This window comes from Solea solea, chromosome 1 (genome assembly GCF_958295425.1).
Source record: "Solea solea chromosome 1, fSolSol10.1, whole genome shotgun sequence".
NCBI classification, from domain to species: Eukaryota; Metazoa; Chordata; class Actinopteri; order Pleuronectiformes; family Soleidae; genus Solea; species Solea solea.
This window is the reverse complement of record NC_081134.1, coordinates 39,093,463-39,117,477: the sequence shown is the minus strand read 5'-3', so window position 1 is coordinate 39,117,477 and position 24,015 is coordinate 39,093,463. Positions and strand designations below refer to the sequence as shown.

Here is a 24,015-nt window from a genome sequence, read left to right as displayed (position 1 = left end):
GAGATCGATATCAGAGCCCAACGAGAGCATGGAGTCAATATCTTGTCCCTGTTATCTCTTCAGGTGGGCCATAATAAAGCCAGAGAGACGACTGAAAGCTCACTATCATGGACTGGGTGGCCACCAAAATCAAATCTTTTCAAAATTATACCGAGCATCAAGTGTAGATGAAGTATCATGAAACCAAGTAATAACACATCATCAAACCACAGCACAGTGTGCGGGAGAGACACGGTGAGTCGACTGAAGGACGCCGCAGTTTCAGGAGGCAGAAAAGTGTCCACGTTTCGGCTTCTCAATTATTGTGTTTTTGGATTTATATGGAACAAAAAAAAATGTGAAAACAACAAATAAAGATTCACTGCAACTTTCTGATGCAGTAAAACAAATATGTGGAACCAAGGAACAAACAAACTCCTGGTATTTTGGGCCTGGTGAACGACTAATGAAGCAATTGTGAAAATTGCTGCCGATTAGTTTTTTAACTTAACTAAAATCAAGTTGCATGCATGTCTGTAAAGTGTCCATAAACACAAACACTCCTGTAGAGCAGGACAGTCATCATCAAAATGCCTTCCCTAAACCCTTACCCTAACCTTAACCTTAAGGATCACAACGAAATACCTAACCCTCACCTTTAACCTAAACCCAATCTTAACCTAATTCCAACCTGAACTCTATAACAAAGTCTTAGCCCTGAAAAGACCATTTAAAATGTCCTCACTTCCTATGTTTTTTGGTCCTCACTAAGACAAACATACAAGGTCGCACAAACACACACACACGCGGTCCATATGGCCGGTTGTCATGTCCTCACCATCTCCTGCCTTGTCCTTCCTGCCCATTACATTAGTGGCTGCTGGATAAATACCAGCCCACTGACTGCCCAAGGGAACAAAGGTTAGATACACAAGAGCTCAACAGAGTGACACACATGGACAAAATCATACAGAGACAATTGTTGCCAGTAAAACGTTTATAAAAGCACACCAACTTCCAGTCACGGTGAATAAAAGAACACCCGTGCGATAAAGAGTAATCACACATACAAACACACTCAGGAGACGGTGTGGTTGACTTGAACAGCAGCAACTATTACGAGATAATCCTCACGTTAGCAAGGACAGCGATGAAGGGGGGGCGGGGGGGAGAGGGGAGGTAAGGAAAGACAAACTAGTCTATTTATCCGGGGAATAGGTGGGGGTGATGATGCATGATCAAGCGAAAGCAATCATGTCATCATTTCTGAAAGGTAGGAGAAAATAATTCTCCCCCTCCTCTTCCTCACTCCTTTCTCTTTTCCACCTCAATCACTGTGTGGCGAGCAGATAAAAGAATGATTTAAGAGTCACCGAGAGGAAAAAGAAAGAGGGAGAGACCTTGCAGCAAGTCGGAGCACAGTGGGGAGTGCAGTTCAAATAAATAGCCTCCCTTAAAAAGCGAGCATGAGGCAGGAGGAGAGAAGAGAGGGGAGACGGCGTTGCCGGGAAGGCAGAGGCAGAGAAAAGAAAGGCGGGGTGGAAACAGCGAGGAGGAGACGCCGACTAAAAAAAAAAAAACGAAAGATGGAAAATGCCACGTTGATTGAAGGCACACTGTCGAGAAAACACGCCGCTTTAAATGGCGAGCAAGCGTGCATAAATAAAACCACAAAACAGCAAACTTGTCAATGCAAATACCACCTTTCTTTTCCCACCGTCGCACACGTTCACACAAGACTGCCACACAACACGCGTGCACCGTGCGCGTATCAGGGGTTATCTCTGCTCTAACTAGGTGTTGCCACACACCGACGCAGACTGGCGATGCTGGGCACAAGTAGATCAGGGCTCTGCACGCTCTAACTAGGTGTAAATACAATAACAAGCCTGTAATTAAGTGAGCATGATGAAGTTAATGGAGATCGGCCATTCTGTCGGCCGCCTCCATGAATATTCTATTAGGCTGGTGGCGACGGGCAGCTGGAATAGCAGTTAATTTAATCACCACTCGGAGCACAGGGAAACTTCTTTGTGTGAGTGTAATTGCACAGAATGAATAATTGATTTGACAATCGCACCCGCGGATTTTGCCACCCCGCTTTGTATTGCCGGAGAAAGGGAGGGTGGAAGATGAAGAGAGAGGGAGAGCGCGAGGGAGAGAGAGAGGCAGAAAAAGAAGAGGGGAAGAAGAGTGGGAGGGTAGACAAGGACCAAATGCAGAGCGCTGAGAGGTGGCAGGGAAGCTGTCGGTAAATGGATCATTAGAAAAGCGCTGCTCAAGGACAATTTATATTTTATCAATGCGGCAAAATTACGTTATTGCTCACACATGCAATCATACTGCCCACACTCAAGACGGAGAGACCTGGAAGGGGGGGGAGTGATGGTGGGATGAGAAGGCAACAGATAGACTGACTGAAGGGGAGGGGGGGGGGGAAGGAAAAGCAGAGGAGACGGAGAGAAGAAAAGTGACATGAAATGATTTGAAAGTCATTGATATGGGATGTTCCCTGCTCAGGAAGGGGCAGCATGTTTTTTTCTTTCTTCTTCTTCTTCTTTTCATGGTGTGTGTGCCTATGTGTGTGTGTGTGTGTGTGTGTGTGTGTGTGTGTGTGTGTGTGTGTGTGTGCGCGTGTATAGTCTATTAGAGATCTCCTGCAGCGGATGAAATTACCTCCATGTTTTACTCAGTCGCAGCAATCAGGCACAAAAATGCAATGTACATGTAGATAAGAGTCTCTCTCTCACACACACACACACACACACTGTGCAACACTGCAGACGACACACACAAACAGTCAAGCTTATCAAATCACATCCACCTTTGGCTCATCCAAAATACTGAAAACAAGGGGGGTGTTCTCTGAAGACACGCTGTTACCTGTGGAGGAATGTACCAAGTGCTAATGGGTGTGTTAACAACTTGGTACATTCCTCCAGATGAAATCAAACTAACCATAGACTGTATGAAATGAACACGGCAACAAGTCGACTTATCAGAATTTGAGTCGAACCAGAACGTATCGACTCATAAATCGACCAGTCGACTGGGACGTTACAGCCCTAAAAGAGTGAAGTTGCTGCAGAGTTTTTCCAGCTGTGGATTAAAAACATATACAGTACACATACATACAGACAGACACAACAGTTGTGTGTAATGCAGTAAATATGGGGTATTACGGCCCCAGGACCAAGGACTAACACCTTAAACCTACATTTTATAGCAGCACGAGTGTGTATATACATGCATTCTCCTCAATCTGATGAACGCAGTGCTGAGCAAGCTAATTCTGAAGTGCGTGTTAGATTAATCGTTTTCTATGGAGACACTGGACAGTGTTGCAAGGTGACGCATCGACAACAGTGAGTGATACGATGTAAATCATGATGAGTAACTCGGTGTCATGCCTTCCTAACTTAACTGTAAACTACCCGATACTTTAATGTCTTGCTCTTTTAGTAACAGAGTGTGACAGAATGATGGCAAACACCAATATCAGCCATATTTATGTAAATCGAATCATCACAACAATTCAATTCACAAAGGATTTTAGGATGTAGACATTTGTCGGTGACTACAGTACCTGGGTTTTTGGGCACCACCAGAAAACTTTAATATTACATTTTAGTTTTATATTTTTAAGCCACAGCAGTAGCTTGTGGCCATTTCGATGAGTCAAAACAACTAATAAGGAAGGCCAAAATCACACATCAGTCTGAACGACTCCAAACCAACAGACGTCTGCAAACTGAAGCAAAGTTGGTGGACGGACAGAAATTGCGAAATGTCTTTTGTCTGAGGCTACCACCGTCTCCAGACTGATTCCCTGTGACAGACACTGATCTGGTGTAAATGGACAAAGTGGCTGCGAGACGAGCGAAACTGCTCCACAACGTTGACCCCGCGTGGCCGAGTGAACGCGGTAAGCTGTGCTCTCTGTGTGTACAGTAATCTGTGGACACGCACTTCTGGGGCTGTGCCGCGAAGTGAAGATTGCAGTGTGTTGGACTGTATTGTTTTGTAAGCGAGAGCGACGCCTGGAACTCGGGGGTAGTGAAAGTGTGGACCGCATCAAAAAAACAAAAAAAACACAAATAAAGTAGCATTGATTGGTGATGATTTCTTACATCTTGACCAAGACAGAAATAAAAGAAAGCAAAAATGGAGGCTATAATCATGTTAGTGCTACTTCCCTTCCCTCCCTCCCTCCCTCCCTCCTCCACAACAGTTCAATCCCTCCGTTTCATCTCCCTCCATCTTCTGAGTGGTCATCTGTTGATTACACGTTCTATTTACCTCTGCTGTCTCACTTTTGCTGCCTCACTCAAGTTTCCAGCTCTGCGCACACACTCGCTGCAGTCGGGCATACATACATAAACAACATACATACATGAATATTTAATCAAATAAATAAATCACTCGGCCCAGCGGCCCTTTCTAATCAAGTGACATCAATCAGTGAGAACTATGGGTAAAGAGGCCTTGTAGCCGACACCTACTGAGCGCACCCAGAGCTCTGGAGTAGCGTCTATTTGAGTCCAAGGGGGGAAATATACGCTCCATGTCCCATTATAGGAGAAGGGCTATCCTTTCGTCAGCGCGCCCATTACTCCCCCTATCATTTCCCCAAATCTAAAACCTGTTTTCAATCAACACAGCCAAACGAGTGCCTGTCCAAGAGAGGGAGCGAGAGACGAAGGGGAGAGAGAGCAAGGGAGAGAAAGCAGCCGAGATGGACAGTGAGGGTAGGGGTAGAGGGAGAGCAATGGAGGGCTCTTTCCTTCTTTCTTCCAGTGATTGGAGCGTTTTGCATTCTGTATGTGTGTGTGATTGAATCCGTCTCCTAAATTAGGGCTGTCGACTCGAGGAGTTGAATGTCCTTAACCCCCCCCCCCCCCACACACACACACACACACAGACGCACACGCACACGCACACATCCAATGCCCATACTCCGTTACTTGTGTTTGTGCTTGTATCACATCATTGGTGAATATTGTAAGTGCAGCCTGGGTAAAAGGGTTACGCTGAGCCATTGATTGCTAATGCTATGTTATATGTGTATTCGTGAGGAAGCATTGTTAGCACATCAAAATGCAAACCTCCTTAGCGACTCGGGTAACTTGATTTCAACTTCAAAAAGGCAGCATAGCGGAGTAACAACAGAAAAGGCAAATGAATGAATAAGACATGATATCATTTGAAAGTGTGAGTGTGTATATACATCTTGCTGGAGTCAAACATTTTAGTGCATTGTCTTACTTCTCTCTTCAGTCTGAACTTTGGCGGCAGCGTGGTCCCAGTCGAAGATGAACCTGTAGAAGCACAACTGGTTGTACAGGGCCTTCTCAGAGTACTGCAGAGAGAGAACACACACACACACACACACACGTTACTTCAGCCCATCACTTTTCTTCTTCTGAACATTTCCTAATGTTGTTCATTTCGACGACATACATGACCAAAAATTCAAGCATCTCTAATGGACGGAAGTTACTGTTCACATCTCATGACATCTTTATGTAAGGTAACCTAAGGCCCCTCAATGACAGAATCTGCTTGCTCACTGAGAGCAGTTCAGTCAGGATCACTCTCATCAAGGTTAAACCATTTACTTCCAAAAAAAGAAACACACAGTTAGAGTTAAACGCTGATGGCTCCGCTCTTTAGATGCTCCCCGGTTTGGCCAAGCAGCTGCATGCTAAACCAAACAGGGAGTGCAACGCAGGAAACCCCAGTACAAGAATGAACCCCAATATATCAATAGTTCTGGGCCATGTGACTACCGTATCCTGCATGAACTAACACAAAACAGTTTTAGTCGTGATATTGCAAATTGCACCATGACAGACTGATTACTTAAACTTACTTAGTCTGTATAAGTAATGTAAATAAGATCAACAAGGTCAACATAGTAATCTTCAAGGAATATAATGCAGGTGGAGCTAAAATGATGAGTTGGGTATTGTATCAATATTTAATCAAAAATGAATAATGGTATTAGTTCCCAGTGTTAGGTTCTTTTTACTTTGATATAACAAAAACATTGTTCAAGTTTTGAAAAATTGGTCAAAATGTCTAGTTTTATCAAACTTTATGTCTGCAATCAAGGATAATTAGTGACCGCGCTGTGCATCAGGGAAATATTATATTAACTGCATAGGACTCCAGTTCTAAGACGCCTAACTTCAGACATGACAAACTTGCTTTTCAAGCTCTTCAACAGCAGCATACAATCATTGGATTTCAGATTGTTAGGTTTGTTTTGCACACATTTTATAGACAAAAGTATTTGGCTGACAAGTAAATAATTCAAATAAATGGATTTTAAACAGTAAGCCTTTTTTTACTCTCCTAATTCTGATTCTTGATCTTAACAGAAACTCAGTTGGATACAGTGAACAATCTGGTACTGTTACCGTCCCCCTGTTTTTCCTGTTTGTGTAAGCAGGTTATTTATTATTTCCTATTATGTTCATCCATTAGGAGCAGAGTCGAGATCAAGGCAGGGAGTAAAAGCATAGAAAACAAATGAATAAACCTGGTTTAGCAGTTTGAGAAACATGCTGTTTGAACGTGACTCCACAAATGTGCACCCCACTCTTAGGACTAAACCTCCGTGAAAACATCTCCCTTCCCCTGTGTGACACAGTACGGCAAGAAAACAAATTTGCTTGCTTTGTTAATCTCCAGCGCAATTAAATGGAGCCACACGACAGCCTGCCAGTGAGAGAGAGAGGGAGAGAGGGAGAGAGACAGAGAGACAGAGAGACAGAGAGGATGAGCATGACAGAGAGGTGGGAGGGAAAATGAGGAGAAAAACAGAGCAAAAGAGAGAAAAATGATAAAGAAACAGAAAGAAGTGAGAAACAGAAAAGGGGGAGAGAGAGAGAGAGAGAAAGGAGAGATCAGTCCTGAAATACCCTCCCTCATAATAGTTTGTTGTGATAAGCCATTGTGAGAGAGGCATGTGAACAGCCGTGGCTGTCAATTTGATTAGCCATTATACTGCATGTTTAATTGCAGTTATTGGCTCGTCATTTCCCTGCTACGCTGGAGAGGGCACGCTAAGCCCCGACCCCACACTGCCATCAGGTGTGCACCGAGTGCTTTATTATTACCACCAGCAAGAATCCCCCAATTCATGTGTGTGTGCGAGTGTGTGAGAAGTGTGTTCGTGCGAGCTCATTATACCTGCCAATCGTCAATGTGCGTAATTGTAATTTCAGTTTTTACTACTGTGGCATAATCAAGTGGCAAGAGCAAATAATGTGACTAAATGTAAACTATGTGATGTGCGAGTATCAGTGAGTGAGTTAATGTGCGTGTGTGTGTGTGTGTGTGTTTAATGCTCGCTATGGCTGCCCACATGGCACGCACAGCTGTTGACCATTGATGCACCGCCTCGTCAACAACCAAACTATGCACATCCCATAATGGAGCCTCGGTTACGGTTGCCAAGGTTGAACAAGCTCGGTCTGGGTACAAACAGCGCGCACCACTTCTTCCTCCTGAAACTAAAACACACAGAGAGCACACAACGCGTGCAGCACACACACACACACACACACACACACACACACACACACACACACACACACACACACACACACACACACACACACACACACACACACACACACACACACACACACACACACGCACGCACACACACACGCGCACACACACGCACGTTCAAACAATATAATGCTGATTGTGGGCAGGCCAGTGGCTGCATACTGATTGACAGGTGTCAGAAAGGCGTGGCTAAAATTTTACAGGGTTGTTATTGAATTTAGAGCCCCTCAACCCCACCTCGCTCTCTCCCTCACACACACACACACACACACACACACACACACGCCTACCTCGTCATTCAGCTCAGTGCTTTGTTCCTGCACTGACACCATTTCAATTTGTTCCACAAATCTGCAGCATTTTCAGCCTGACTGCCTAAGGAGCAAACCAGCTGTGAAATTGCCTCTCTCCCGGGAGCGTAGGACCCCCCCGAGCCCCCCACTTTGAACCCCTTTTCCTCCCTGCTCCCTGACTGACTCCCCCCATTGGGCACGCACACACACTCGCACACATCCTGTTGCATGTACACATGTACAAACACAGTAAAGGCAAAACAACAAACAGGATTTGTGCATGTGTGTGTGTGTGTGACAGAAGAAAGGCAGCATGGAGGCAGGATGTATGGAATAAAGGAAAAGTAAAGAATAAGAAAAGGAGGCCAAATTGTACAAATTGATCGAAATCACAGAGCAAGAGTCTAAAATGGTTTGCACAATATAGCAAGCACTCAAGTCTTAAAAACATCACTAGCTTTTCGCAGACACACAAGTACACACACCTAACCATCAAATAACTCCATACTGTAACTCAGGTATATCCCTGGAGCGGTTAAAGAAAAGGTAGCCAGTCAGGAAACGCGTCTCAGAGTGAAAAGTACAGCAGGTCACGCCGAGCTTAGAGAGGATGAAAGTGTGCCACGCACTGTAACCGTTCGCCTTAGCTTGAACGAAACAAACAAGGCCTCGGCGTTACATACTCCCCCCCACAACACGCAAACACACATTGTAAACGGCGAAAGCCACAATATGTAAGCGATCACACAACTGCAGCTGCAGAAAGAGAGAGGGTGTCAGGAAAGAGAAGGAGACGGAGAAACAAACATACATTTTCCCCTCAGCTGTGAGGCCACATGGCTTTAAAACTCTTGAGCTTTTTAAACGCGATGAGCATTATTGCCGGTTGTGGTAGTCACGCCGATCAGCTTCACAAGACACCATAATGAGTCAATATATGTAAATCTTTACTAGGCAAACACGGCAGGAAACAAAGGCATTTAACTGGTGCTCTCGCCCGCAAGCCTCCAACGATTCAGCACCGGTAATTTCTCCCCATTGAAAGGCATAATTGCCTGCTATTTGAAGATATTCATGCTCAATTTTTGAAATTAATTTCAATTGGGGGGAAATGTAGAAATGTCAGCTCCAGTGAAAGGGATTTGATTTCAATTATCCTCACTCAAAGGACTGTGATTTCCAAATACACTTAAGCAAAATTATGACAAGAATTTTTGTTCGGCAAAATTCAGTGTTTAAAGAGCGATTAGGCGATAATGGGGCAGCTTTGAGCTGGCAGTGAATGCAGCCGTCTCCCTCTGAAAGGCACTCAATTATCTCTGATTGCTCCCGCTATAATGTATCAAATAGAGATACCTGCTATTGCCGTAATTTGTGTGAAAATTAACATGCTGCAATTTCCACTAGAGGGAAAAAGGGAGCTCTAATGGGTGCCTGAGCGTACATCAATAAAACGAGGAGAGAAAAAGAGGGAGACAGAAAGGGAGGGCGAGGAGAGGAGAGAGGAAAAGCAAGCCAGGAGAAGAGAGAATGAGTGTAAGAGCTAAAACGGGAGGGAGGGAGGGAGGGAGCGAGGGAGGGAGGGAGGGAGGCAGGGCAGGGGAAGAAATAGAAAAGAGAGGAGCGGGGGGAAAGAAAGCATTGAATAAAAGGGGAGAGAAAAAAGAAAGTTAGGACAGAGATTTAAGGGGAAAAAAAGAGGCTTATTTGCGTTTAAGCGCTGTGGAAGAAGTGAATAGAGGGAGTGCTGGAGAGAGGGAGAGAAAGAAATTTAATTTACTGAAAATATTACAAATTGCACCTGTGCATAACTCCCCAAAATTACCAACCAATCAAGGCAGAGTGCCTATTACTCTCCCATTACATGGAGATCAGATCACGCACCGAATCTGTGTCCAGGAAGAAAAGGAGGGAGGCAGGAAAAGAAAGAGACCGAAACGAGAGAGACGGATGGAAGTGGGAGAGGAGAGGCGGCACCCACGGCGATGGTAAATGTAGCATGATGCAGGAGAGAAAAGGGAAAGCAGAGTTAAACAAGAAGTGCCGTCACAGAGGCTCTGGCAAAAACAAGTGAATTCAGTGTAGCGCACACACACACTCACTCACGCACACAAATAAAAGCCTGATTGCCGTTCTGGCTGATGCTGATATTAGCTTGATGACCTATGATGGCACATGAAAAGCGTAAAAGGAAACCAGCCAAAGTGATCCAGTGGGCAGAAGATCTGCAGCCTGGATGCACCAAAATAAAGCCCCTAAAGCCTCTTTCACACTAAAATTAGCAAGTATACCCGGGGTTTTTAAACCAGGTGAAGCTGCTGTTCTGCCCTGTGGTGTTTGTTTTTAATCCCTGCATCGCTCGTGCATGAATTGTGACATAACAGACATAATGGAAACCAGTGTCACCTCAGCCCTCAGTGATAACACTTAGAGTCCCTCTTTACAGTAATTTAGACTGATGAAATAAATGATACTGTTCCAAGTTTTAAAAGGTAAGGCTCTCTACAAAAATGGTATGGTAACGGCCCGGGGGATCAACGTGCTTCATAGCGTTATTCCAGAAAAGAAATAAACATGTTCATCCGTGTCTTACGTTCACATTACCGCCAATAAACTGATGACAACCTGTGCGCACTGCAGAGTAATTTGTGCCAGGAATGAAAGCCAATGAAAGCCAATCAAACACATTCCCACTGGTTAAAAAAAAAAATGTAAACTCAGGATTAAATGTGTTTTTTTGACAGTGGAAAATGGTGCATAACAAATCATAAAACTTAAATACATGCATGTTTTATGAAAAAAAAAATGGACAGACCGCATTTCACTTGTTTTCACTTGTCTATCTAGCACCAGCTCAAAGGCCATGAATGGCCTGTTGAGTAGTTTGCATAATTGGCAGCAATTTAATATGTAAGCTGCTGGGCTATTAATCTCTATTCAATGGCTTGATCCAGACAACAGTGTTACTAAACACTGGGGAAAAAAATGAAAGTTATGTTAATGGAGGATTCATTAAATAGTCAAAGACATTTCAACTCGGTTTTTCATTTTTCCTGCCCAATTAGCGCCGGCTTTTTCCACTTTTGTTTTGCATTTCATTTGTTTAGAAGTGAAATTTGTACTAAATTCCTTTTCTTCTTATTAATCTTTTGAGTGTAACCACGTGCAGCTGCTACACATTGTGAGGAAACAAGGAAATAAAAACACACACTGTGACCGATCATCAGTATGACATGATCACTTGTGGGTTGGTTCTTTTTTTTCTCAGATTTCCGAGTAAATGCCTTTTAAATCAATCTCAAAGAAGTTTTCTGATTTTAGCTTTTTAAAAGTATATATACTTTCTGACATTTGAGCTGACATCATGGACCAATTTAAAAGAAACAAGCAACAAATGACTGAGTTTGAGCTCCTTTTTTAAACAGTTTGGCTTGTTCCCCACCTTTAAGAGCACTGCACAATGTGGCTTTCCTTTAATTATACTATTTTCTACCTTTAATTCAAAGCACTCTGTGACCTTAGCTGGATAAGTCTGATGTGTGTGGCAGTGACCAGGTAAAATAAGGACATGCTGCAGGTTTTATGGCAGACGAAGGGTGCATGAGAAGCAAAGAGTTAAATGATTTATTCAGCCCTGAGTTGAAAGTGCCATGGCCCTCAGACACAGCAATGGCGACGTAAGTGGCTACAGAGACAGCAGAAATTGGCCTCCTGGTTTACAACCTGTCGCCACACAGCCAGACACAGCAAAGCAGCCAGTGGGGACAGACAGGATCAGAGCACACAGGAGGGGAAAAAAAAACAAACTGACAAGAGAGAGTTAAGGCAAGGGTTGAGACAGAATGGGCCAAGAGAAAGAGATGACATAAAATAATAGATTGAAACGTCACGCGTAAATTGAAAGGGAGAGTGTTTCTTTTAAATCCAGTGGTCGAGCTAACAAAGTGTTGTTCATAAGGCATCTGCGAGCTCGAGAGACAGACAGATGCTTTTAATGGCTAAACTACCATCCAGCTCTTAGTGCTGTCACACTGTGTGAGAGAAAGTGTGTGTGAGCACAGACACACCGTCACACCTACACACACACACACAAGCTGGAAGACACAGAGAAGATCAATCTTATCAGTGCATATACATGGTGTAATCTGATACTATAGAGCAGGGATATACAGCACAGATTAGAGGGAGAGACTTCAGCTCCATAGCACCATCACCTGGACAAAAACACACAGATTCAATGTGGATTCATCCTCAACTGAAAAAAGGCGTGTGTGTATGTGTGTTCAAGTGTCCACTGTGCGTCACCTCAGGTCGGAGAGTTGCCCTGGTGCAGGCGGGGCAGATGGGTCCGTGTCGGGAGAAGGCGATGGGCAAACGTCTGGTCCTGTTCTGACAGATCTGGTCCTCGCACACCAACCAGCCCTATTACACACAAACATATTTATATTAACTGTATGAAGAGCAATGACAGATTATTCATCCAGCAGAAGATTAAATGTCTTAAACTGTGTCTATTTTGACAAATCAGTTTTTTCTCTGATGGACATATTTGATCCAAAAGTAACAGGCTGATTTTTTTTTTGCAAGAATTTTACAAAGCTGTTCAATGACCAAAAAAGTTCCACCTGGTTGTTAAAGGGATGGTTCAGTTTTTTTTAAGTGTGTTGTATGAGGTATGAACACGCTGTCAGAGCTTGCTGAAAATACTGCCAGCAGGGACACGAGCAAAAACTGATATAAGCCACTTAAAAGGGTCATTTAAATAAAAATCTACACCTGATTAAGTCCAGGATTCCATGTGAGTAGGTTTGCTGCTTTTGCTTGTTGTTGGAAACTAAACTGCTCACTCTCCAGTACCAAAGCCCAAACAGAAAGGCAGATTTTCTCAATAAACTTATGGGCAGGAGAGTGAGTAGTTCCCTTGAACTGAACTATCCCTTTAAGCTGCACGGACCCTGTTTAGTTTTTTTTCATTTTGGCTGCACTGAAAAAGAAATGAAACACTGTATCTTAAAATATACCCTGACCCATTTTTTAATTTCAGTTCAATGACTTTTGGAGGATTTATCAAACAACCACATTTCCATTACTGCAATACTACTGTGTAGCTAACTTCAAATTCTTTCTCCAGAACAAAGTGAACCCTGATGTAAATATATCGAACCACACAGACATCCACGGCAGCTTTCACTGTCCAACAAGATTGCTTAGTTAGAAAATGTCTTTATGTGGGCATTTATTTTGGTCAATACAGGTATTCTTAAAAATTGGCGGGGGGAGAGAAAAAAAAAAAACTTTTGTTGCCTGAAAGACATTTTTAAAACTGTTTCTGGTAATGAGAAAATTTAGCTGAAAATTGTTGCTTCCACTTAGCTGCTATAATTCTGCACAACACTGTGACAAGAAAAGTACTCGGAGAGACAAAAAAAAAAACCAGGGAGCTGTGACATGAAAACAACTAAAAAGCGACGGGCAAAGAAAAGTAATAATGGAGGATCACATCTGACTTTACTCCTCAGTCACTCACTCTTTTACTTTACATTTGAATGTATCCTCAGCTGCTGTGAGTGGAGGTCCAGTACTTGTCAGACGGGCAGAGCAGCGGACAGCCAAAACGGCAGTAGTTAGAACCCCCTGGTGTGAGGTAGTGACCCTGGGCAGGTGCTGTGGTATAACCTTCTCAGTCTCTCCATATTCTTCCACACCCCTCCTCCCTCTTACTTATTATGCCCTGTCATTACTAAGGGGGGTTTAAAGGGGAGGGGGGTTAATGCCCAACTAATGACAGAGGATAAGACCCACCACTATCAAAGCCTTTGCCTCGTTTATCCATCTATCCTTCCTTCCCTCCTTTCCTGCCATTCATTCAAAATAAACCCCCTCAAAACTATTGCACCTGTCCCTATAACAACATCCCCTCTCACACACACACACACACACACACACACACACACACAAGCACGCACCATTTCTGCGATTGATTTTTAGGTTCATCTTTGTCTCGTCCCTTGATTAGTTTTGAAAAACCATAAGAATTGTTTTTTCTTTCCAGCCAAGTCCATAGTGTATGGATTGATTACCACTGTGAAGAAACCCAAACAGCCGACTCACACAAATGGGTCGAGTTCCGAGACGGGCCGACCCAGAGCTCAGTGCAAAAGGCAGAGGTCAGCAAAAGCGGCACCTGTCACCAAGTGGAACGGTATCGTTTGGTACAGTATGTATTTCTTTGTGTTTCTATTAGCAAAAGCACCAGAATAACTGGCCCTTAACTGTACATGGTGTAATGGTGCTAAACCAGCATGTCTTCAACACCCACAGTCCATTCTCATACAAAGCTTGATGTCTTGTTGAATCAAACAGCCTAAAAGTCGAGTCGAAAAACAAAACGAGCTGCTGGATGTGCCAAGTACGGGAGTGCTTGGGCTGATAACCGATACCAATACATGTTTTTCCTTGCGCCCAACTGCAGAGGTCAGAGGTCAGAGCCCCCTTTACAAATGGCATTATAATGCATATTCTGTCATCAGATAGCATCACCACATGCATTTACACCTGGTATTAACATGTGTCTCTGGTGTCCACATGAAGATCCACTTGCTACCCATCACGGTCACCACCCCTTATGTCACCTATATCAACAATAACAACTTTAGTGAAGTCGCGCTACTGTTTGGGCGCTTCTTGACGCAGGAGAAGAAGGTGTACGCTCCTACAGCTTGTTGTAAAGCTCTGGTTGTGTTTTGTAAAGTATTGTCACAATTAAGAAGAGAATTTCAGCAAAGATAAAAGTTATTCCAGAAACACATTATCGACCCTAGCTTTAAAAGCCAGTAAAGATGCACAGGGGCAGCGCCACTAAATCTCAACTGGACTGAAGTCTAGACCTTTGTCACCCTTGAACAACAAAATAATTACATTACACTGTTTTATTGTGTGCAATATGTATATTTGTTACTTACTGTATTTCTATTGCGGGGGTTTTATCAAACTGTGTACTGTGGGCAGGAAGAGGAGTGTTTCATTTAACACACACACACACACACTCACACACACACACTCACACACACATATGTCCCAAATCAATTACAAAGTCCCAGAGTTAAAAGTTTTACCCACAAATCCAGGCTCCACCAATTACTCCTCCAAACACCTATGCCAAGCTTATGCACAGAGCTGAGCACCCTGGGAAATTAGAATGCTTCACCATCTCCAATAAACGTTATTTTCATGGAAGTGTGAGATAAGGGGTTAAAAATACCCACAGTGCCTTTCTACTCTGCAACTGTGACACAAATCCCACGTAAATAAAAATAAGAATAAGATAAAGTGCAGTAGCCATGTGTGAGCAGCACAGAAAGGATTAAAAACAACAAGAACAGAAAGAACACAAAAGAAAATGGCATTGAGGCATGTTGCTGGAGCGAGAGTGGGGGTGTACAGTCGCACGTGAGAGAATAAAGGCTCATAATTACATAATTATAGCAGCGGATATCTGACACTTTGAATGTAGACGTCAAATGAGTTCCACATAATTTAACCAAACAGAGGCAAGACCAGGCCATGACAAGGCCCACCACGAAATGTAGCTGCTCTCTCCCGGCTTCTCCTTCATCTTCAGTTGATTTCTCAACACTTGTTTCTTCCGAATTCTCTCCGTCGATCATATTATACACAGTCTGAGTGAGCTGCGATCGTCTTATACTCTCTTATTTCTTTACCGAAAGCTAAAACATTTAAGCTTCAAGTCTATAGACTTAAAGTGCTGCTGTTTTTGACCCTTGAACTCTGCTTAAAAATGTGATCATCTATAAATAATTTGTCAGTTCTCGAGCCAAACATTCAGGTCCAATTATTACAACATCATTTGTGATGTCAAGATGTGACCTTTAGTTTGGAGAGTTTGTGAGCAACTTTTTTTTTTTTTTTTTTTTTGGATACTTAAATCAACTTTTCTGAAAAGGATTATTCATCACAGACATCTCCCCAACTAATCAGTCAGTTATTAGATCTTTAATGTTGATTGGAAATAACTTGTTTTGTGTGATCAACGTAACTTTATGAATCACAAATATTCACATCTTAGAAGCAACAGTCAGTGGCTTTAACAGTTGTCAAAATTGCTGCAGATTAATAACAAATCAATGAATTAATCAATAATGTCAGCTCTATTGTTTCCAGAGTGCAGAAACTTTCTGAAATGACTCTTGTTCCAGAGGAATCTGCAGCCACAGACAAGAAAGAGCTCAGCAGTCAACACTTCCATCTCTAAAGTGAATGGACCTAAAATCAGTGTACTTCTCTCACAAACTCACTCACACACACACACACACACACACACTGAATAAAGCTCAAACGGTTCCACTTTGTACCTCCTCCGCTTAATCAAAGCTTCTCTATTCAACAATTTGACCTTTTGTTCAAAACAGGATTATCACCTTCTCTGGTCTTCATTCACCCTTTCTCTCTCCCTCCCCCTTTCTTCTCTTGCCCCTCAGACCGTTTCCAGGGGCGACCCACATGACGAGGGTAATTGCAATAATTTGTTAAATGCCATGGCAACGGTGGTTAGATGGGAGGTTTTTTTTTTAAGGGGGGGGGGGGGGAGAATTGGGTGCTTCAGGAAACAAGCAAATCTCTCATTTTGCCAAAGACAGCGGGACGAGGGGAGGAAAGGATGACAACAGTGTATGTTTATGAGAGAGAGGGGGGGGGGGGGGGAGAACAAGTGTTTGCACATTCTCAGGGTGCTGGTTTATTGATAATGGTGGGGATGGGGGGGCATTACTAATGATTAATGTCTCTGTAGTGCTAAGGCGCCAACACACATGTATATATATGCATGTACACACACACACAGAGGTGCTGAGCTTTCTCTCTATCTGGCCAGACAAACAGCTCTGTTTGAACTCTCCCTCGGCCTGAAAGGAATCCTTAATTACACAATATTACCCCTCTTCATTGCCCCGCTGTGTTTGTGCGCTGTGTCCACTGCTGTGTGTGTGTGTGTGTGTGTGTGTGAGACAGTGTGTGCGACAGTGTGCATGTGTTGCTGTGTGAGGTGTAAGTATTCAGTGGTAGCAGCTGTTTCACACATCGTGACAAAGAGGTTGAGGGGGACTCGCTCCCCACACATTCACCACACTAATTGATTTCTGTTCAGCACTGTGGGAGAGTAACCCCGACTCACACACACACACACACACACTTTTACAGACAGTGCATTCCACTCACAAGACCAAGGTGTTAGAAGCTACCAGGAGAGAGAGAGAGAGAGAGAGAGAGAGACAACACAGGAATCCAGGGTAATTCCCTCAAGCTGCTCGTCAGGGCCTCAAACACAGTGACAACTTCTCCTCTCCACGTTTATATAACATCCTCTGTTTGCACCACTATCACTTTCTGTTTCTGCTGTACTGTACATAACAAGTTCACCCAGTTATCAACATAAAATCCAAGTAACACAGGGAAGTAAGGACGTAAACGCAAACAATCATCAGGAATCAGGAAAAATATGAAGTTATTTTCCCACCATCTTTATGCATCGTCTTAAAGGTCTGCTGTGTAAGAAATAGTGACCTCTAATGGTACGACTGCAGATATATACACTTTCAGGCAATTCAATTTCAATTCCAGCCAATAAAGCCACCTGAATGTCACACACTAGACCTTTAATGAGACAATATGTAACATGCAATAGGTTGGGCTGCAACCTAAGACTTTGTGTGTCTTTATCCGTTTATCTGAAAAAGGTGAAGAGGTCATAGACGATGATATTTACCCTGTGATGGTGCATCTCTTGTTATCTTTACAGCCAAGAGTTAAAGCTGCATTATTGACACAAAACTACTTTATCTTTAAAGTCAAATGTGTTCCATTTGTTGTATTTTCAGTCTGTGCATATTCTCCACAAAGCCAGTCTGCCCACATGATTTAACAATTTCATCTACAGCGTCAACAAAAACCGACTGAGCACATGTTAAAATTGGTATTTAAAGTAAAGCGGCCATTTAAGTATTTTCATGGATCATGCTGCTACAAATCTGTCCAGTGTGTTTTTTTTTTATTTTACAAGCGCAATGTGCACTTTGGTTGAAAATGTCAGTACAGTGTCCTGCTGAGGTTTCCCTCATCTCACTGTCACCACATCTGTTGCATCCCCTATTGTGTTAAATACAGTGCAACACTTTGTGGAAGGTCAGTCTGCTTCAACTGCTTCATCATATGTACAGCTCTGTTTCTCTGAAGCCTCTGGATTGCATTTATTCATTTATGTGCTGACACGTGCAAACACGCTTAAAGTTTCATGGTGCATGAAGCTTAAATACAGCAGTTTTTGAATCCCTTTAATATTTAGCGTATGTTACCAATCTCATAAAAATGTTGGACTGGAATAAATGACACAAAATAGAGGGGAAAAGCAGGAGAAGAGAGTGACTCATAAGCTGGCCAGCTGTTCTCGTCTGGTCTAACAAGATCCAGCATTAAACGCTGAATGAAAATTAAATGCAGTCAATTTGTCGCCCCGCAGGTGGTGAAGCTGTAAATGCATCCGTGAATGCAAACTGACACAGAAATACTCACAGAGTAGTATTTTTTGATGTGGCGACGGATGTCAAGCAGCAGTTTGTTGCTGATGTTGACGGCGTAGTCGATGGGGCTGCATCCACAGGGGACGTGACAACAACGCAACAAGCCGGGCTCCAACTTTGATCCCTGCAAGAGAGAACAGTGTATGTGTCACCTCGGAGAAAACAAAAACACATTATTGCATTAAAACTGTCAATATATCGACAATTGCAGCCATCAAGCTAATAGTTATTTGTCTCATTCAGAAAAAAAATTGGATTTACAACCAAGCAGTAGCAATGGACAGGGTAGAGCTGCATTCTTCTGGGGTGTTTCCAGCAGCAAGGACTAGGGGAACTTGACCAGAGACACGTCCTTGTCCTCACTACGACACGTCTAAACAATCCTTTTCTTTGCCGTTTTCAAAAGATTTGCCGTAAAGACGGCACTGTCTCAGGAAATATCTTCGTCCACACGGAACACACACGTTCTAGTGATATCTAGCGTCTTTTCAGACTGACTTTAGTTACTTTTCATTGACAGTAGCTCCAAACACAAGACAATGAATGGGGAGTATATGACGTCATCATTTTCCTAAATTAGCATCTTCGCAGTCTACACGAAAATAAAAAACCTTTGTCCAAACTGGGTCAAAAGTTCAAGTGACACAAAGCGCCAAGTCAAGATAACACTAGATTGGCTTAAGCCTAGAAATGGATTTAACAGGTCAGACCTGAAACTCCACCAATGACACCGTCATCCAACCTGACAGCAGTTTCGTAGATTTAGTTTTTACAAAGGACGTAAAAGTGGAATGGTTGGGTATTTTTTTTGTGTTTCCATTGGGAATAGTACCAAAATACACAGCCCCAATGGTTCCATTTTATATATATATGTATATATGTATACATACATACATTTCTCCCTGTGTCCAATGCAGAGGCCATTAAGTGTTTGAAGATATTTTTCATACTCATATGAATGTAACACAGAAACCCTGGCCATTAAACTTTAAACCTTCACAAAGAAAGTGTCAAGCAGAACGAGTATAGTTTAAAGCCACCTCGGGTCCAGTAAATTTTACCATCATCGTAGCCAGAAGGAAACAGGTCAACGTGACCCCGGTACTCCCGAATTGTTCACTTGACAGCAGGACTTATAGCTAATGCAACGAAGAAAAAGAGAAGTTGCCACAGTACATAACAATTACACGAAATGTAACGGCTTTAAACACTTGCACCTTTCAACCTGTGCTCCATTTACCTGTCGCATTGATAGCAGCAAAAAAAGGGTTTCTGCAGGAAAGTCAACGACACAGGAGTATGCATGTGTCACCGCGCTCAGCCAGAACTTTCATTTTATTTCCTTAAATCATTCCTTATTGGAGGGGAAAAACCCACACATTTAAGGCCAGTTCACACATTAAGCTTTTCCTCCTCTTCCTTTCGTCTTATTCATGTTTTTCTTCTCCTCTCCAGTCTTGGCAAGAGCAACCTCCTTTTCTCTCTCCACGTTATCCTCCCCTTCCAACGTATTATCTTGTCTCATTCCAAACTTGATTTGGAGAAGGGCGCTCTCCCTCCCAAACAAGTTACAAGGACCATGTCTGAGTTATTTCATGTTAAGTTAATATCAGTATTTGAAGACCTACCTCTTTAACCTGTCTTTAAAACATTTATTATTATTTTACCTTAACTTCATCTCATTTTATCATTTTAGCTTGGAATTTCTGACCAGGTTTCTTCTTAGTTCACATATACTTATATTTTATTCCATTTACCTCATCAGTATATCCTTTAACAACTTAATTGATTAACTGTATGACCATAATTCATTTATCTATGGTCTTTTATACTAGCTTTTTTTGTTTATTCATAAGTATTTGTAATTTCCAGCATTTCCTGCTCGCTTTTTCATAGCCTTTAAATGCATCTCTGTGCTTTGTTTTATCCTGTGAAACGCGGCGAGTTTGAATGAAAAGTGTGGCGTAAATAAAGTCAGACTAAGTTATTTTTCATAAATTGAAGGAAATCTTGAAAACAGCCAAAGTGGTTTCCGTCCTGCGACACTGCAAGAAAGCGTCCTTTCCTCACCCATCTACAAGATGAACCCCAACCAGCTGTCATCTTTAAATACTCCTCTGCAAAACTGTAAAACAATTTTAAAAAAAGGTTTTACAACGTCAGCTGTCTAACTGGACGGTTTTCATCTGGCTCGGTGATAATGTGCAGCTTTCATGGGGGACACCCAACGCTCTATTAAAACCGAACATAACCCTGAAGCTCCATCCAGATATTTCTTTTTCCCTTTTTAATCTTCTCATCCCCCTCATCTTCAACCCCTTCAAACAACTTTCCTCCTCTGTCTGTCCTCCATCATCCATCACCACCTCCACCTCCTCCTTCCTCCTCTGGCTCTGTGTCAGTGCTGGAGTCAAGGCCTGTCTGTCCTCCCCTCTCACTAAGCTGTTAGACTATGTTCTCCACCCTAATTAACTTACCGTCTTATCAGTTTCTCCGCGTGTGTGTGTGTGTGTATATACCAGCATCTCATGCATGGTGGAAAGTCTATTTATTATACCAGTAATCTGATTAATCGTGATTAGTTTAGTCTGAAAAACACTTTTGGAAAAATGTACTCTAAAGTACAACTTTTGAACGATCAAGAATTTAATTCACTTGCACGAAATCATGTTGGTTGTTTTTGGATCATATGTGAGTATCTGCTGAAGCATAAATTTACATCATCCTTTAATGGAGGGTGTGAGTATTATTCAATTTTGTAAAATTTCAAGCACGTTCTCCGGGGCCAGTAGAGGACAGAGGGTTGTCAGTTTTATTAGCGTCTTCCAGACATGAAAAAGCTGCATGCCCTGCTCCTCATTAGAAGCTGATAATACACATACTCAACCTTGGCCTGACAAATGGTAGGAGGTCAGTGTGTGTGTCTGTGCGTGAGTGTGTGTGTGTGTGTCGGCAGAGCAGCAGGGGTTAAAGGAAAGGCTTTTCAAGTTGTGGAGTCCAAACAATGCCAATGAAAACAGAGTTGGTATTGGAGCCAGGCAGCTGTCTTAAAATACAGACAGAGACACAATATAGAGGACGACTGAAGCATGAATCCTTCACATGAAGTCTGAGTGAAAAGCTCTTTTCCTTCACCCATCATACTCATAACCCGTCTATGCAGATCAATCTATTGCACTATAAGTGATAGAGGTGCTATCTTCTTTTTTATATTGGAGATTTTCCTCTCTGCATGTCTGTGCAACTCTTTGAAATAACGTAAACTCTGTTATTGAGGCTTTCCAAGCGCGTTGCACATCAAACTAATCTGGTCTTTTAAAGGTGGAGACAAAACGAATGTCTAGAATGACCGGTCAAGTCTTCTGTAAGAATAAAAATGGTATTAACATTAGCGTTATTAGTGCCTTGACATGCTTTGGCTCAAGTTTGAGACTTTTCCATGATTAATCTACGACAGTATCTTGTAGTTGACTGGTTCAGGAGTATTTCTCGGCCAAAAAACATTTGTATTGTATAAACACAATGATTAGACGGTGTTTACTGAACAAACTCTAGCTGCCAAATTTCCTCACACACAGATGTTGATATTTTACGTCCTGTGTCGTTTAAACTGCACATCACCGACTGTGGCAGTCAACGTTTCACAACTTTCTGAAGGTAAATAGAGACAACTTTGACAATGTAACATATACTTTAGAGAAATCATGTAATGACACCGAAGATGGGATGAGAGTGGACGAGTGGGGGGGGACTTGCATACTGTCTGGTTTACTTACAGCTCCTTCAAAGACGCTGTCGTAGATGTTGTCAGTGGCACACTGAGGGCAGGTGAACGTGAACCTCTCACAGTCTTTGAAACGCTCTTCATCGCTCAGTTGGAGCGTCGCTCCCAGCGTGTCTTCGGCCTCCTCCTCCCTCTGGTACTGCTGCTGAGCCCGGAACTGGCTGGGGTCCAGACCTGACATGGACAACAGCTTTCATTAAACAGTGTTTTAACCTTTCTTTAACATTAATCTAAAGTCATGCTGAACAAAAGGTTTATGTCTGATGAGGAAAACACGAGACGTCGGATCCAAACCACTCAATTTTATGACGATAAGACAACATGAAACATCCATGTTGTGCTTTTAATAGACTCTGCTTTGAAATGACAGCATTACTATGTTTGGCTGGCTCAGCTGTCATTGGACTATAAAACAAAGGAATCACAATTCTATTGCCAACACATAGAAAGAAATAAGTAGCAACGCATATGCGTCATGGCCAAAGTTGATTCATAAAATCTTCTTTGCATGAAATTTCATTTATTTCAAAACATAACCTAACACTTCAGTCATATCGGGCCGCTCACTCTTAATCTACTTAACTTACCCAGCCACGTGGCTATGACCACACCGTCAATGCCCTCGATGGGCTCACAGATGCGAGACACCACGGGGTGGATCTGCTGGGCCAGGTAGTACTGATTGTCCAGACTGAGTCCCTCCTGCTTCTGGAGTTGTTCCAAAGCGTAGGCTCTTTGACTGGCTGCCAGCGTAGAGCCATCCTGTGGAATAAAGAAGAGACATACAGTGGTTTCAGCTGTCGATTAAACCTTATACGAATACACTCAGCAGTATCTATTTGTACATGTAAAAACAAATAATAAAAATCCTCAGAGAACATGTTTCTTTCTCTTTAATGATCACACACCTTGCAGATAATGTATGAGACTGTGTCTCCGGCTTTGACCCGTCGGCCACTCTGAGAGTTGATCCACAGTGCCACATGAACGTGAGGGAGGCTCTTCTTGTCTGGATAGTCCTGAGGATCCTTAGTCAGCGCCTGAAAGAGTGCGTGTGAGTGTGTGACAACATCGGATGATAGACAGAAGTAAGAAAATGCATCAAATAGAGTTCTATGGTAAATTACATACATTGAAATAGCACTTTTTGGGAGGGGATGAAAAACCTGAGTGACCAGTTTTAAACTCCAACTTTCAAATGGATAAAAATAGATTATATACAACCCTGTAGATTTTTCTGAGATGCGACGTTGTCCTCACCTTGTTTATCTCGTACTGGTTGAGAGGTATAGATCCATTTGCTACCTTCTCCCCCACTTCCATCAGGTGTTTCTGGATGTTCTCCACAATGACATCCCGACTCTGGTCCGACAAGATCTGACCAATCACATAGCTGTGGGATAAGATGAGGGGTCGTTGATCAAAAATAATTAGGGGAGAAAATCTATATTAACGTGATCATGCTTAAGCATATTTGGGTTATTCCTTTAAACTGACGCACTTGCCACATTCTTTGGCCAGGTCACACCAATCCCTGCGGACAATGTCTAAGCCTTTAAGCTCCTGCTTGACGCTGTACTGTCCTTCACCGTGGTTCTCCACAACCAAGGCGGCGTATTTCTTTTTCTTCAGCAGTAGAAGTGACTTAAACACACCGTCAATGTCGATCTCCAGCAGTTTGTACAGCTTGTTCACTTCCGCCTTCACCTGGGAGCAGTAAACAAGTAACCAAGACGCACGGTGGAACACGTCATTTAATACAGAGGCGAGAGAAAACATACATGTT

The 24,015-nt window shown here is 42.7% G+C and overlaps 1 protein-coding gene across 1 annotated transcript in view; it reads right to left on the bottom strand.

The window, feature by feature from the left end:
* The window catches only part of pola1 (polymerase (DNA directed), alpha 1), a 46,704-nt gene that overhangs the window by 2,004 nt on the left and 20,685 nt on the right, over positions 1 to 24,015 (bottom strand). The window contains exons 29-36 of the mRNA XM_058641949.1: positions 23,731 to 23,936; positions 23,490 to 23,622; positions 23,138 to 23,269; positions 22,817 to 22,991; positions 22,222 to 22,403; positions 18,438 to 18,569; positions 12,159 to 12,275; positions 5,245 to 5,338 (exon numbers count right to left, since the gene is read on the bottom strand). Coding sequence (XP_058497932.1) covers positions 5,245 to 5,338; positions 12,159 to 12,275; positions 18,438 to 18,569; positions 22,222 to 22,403; positions 22,817 to 22,991; positions 23,138 to 23,269; positions 23,490 to 23,622; positions 23,731 to 23,936 — 1,171 coding nt within the window. The remainder of the gene's footprint in view (positions 1 to 5,244; positions 5,339 to 12,158; positions 12,276 to 18,437; positions 18,570 to 22,221; positions 22,404 to 22,816; positions 22,992 to 23,137; positions 23,270 to 23,489; positions 23,623 to 23,730; positions 23,937 to 24,015) is intronic.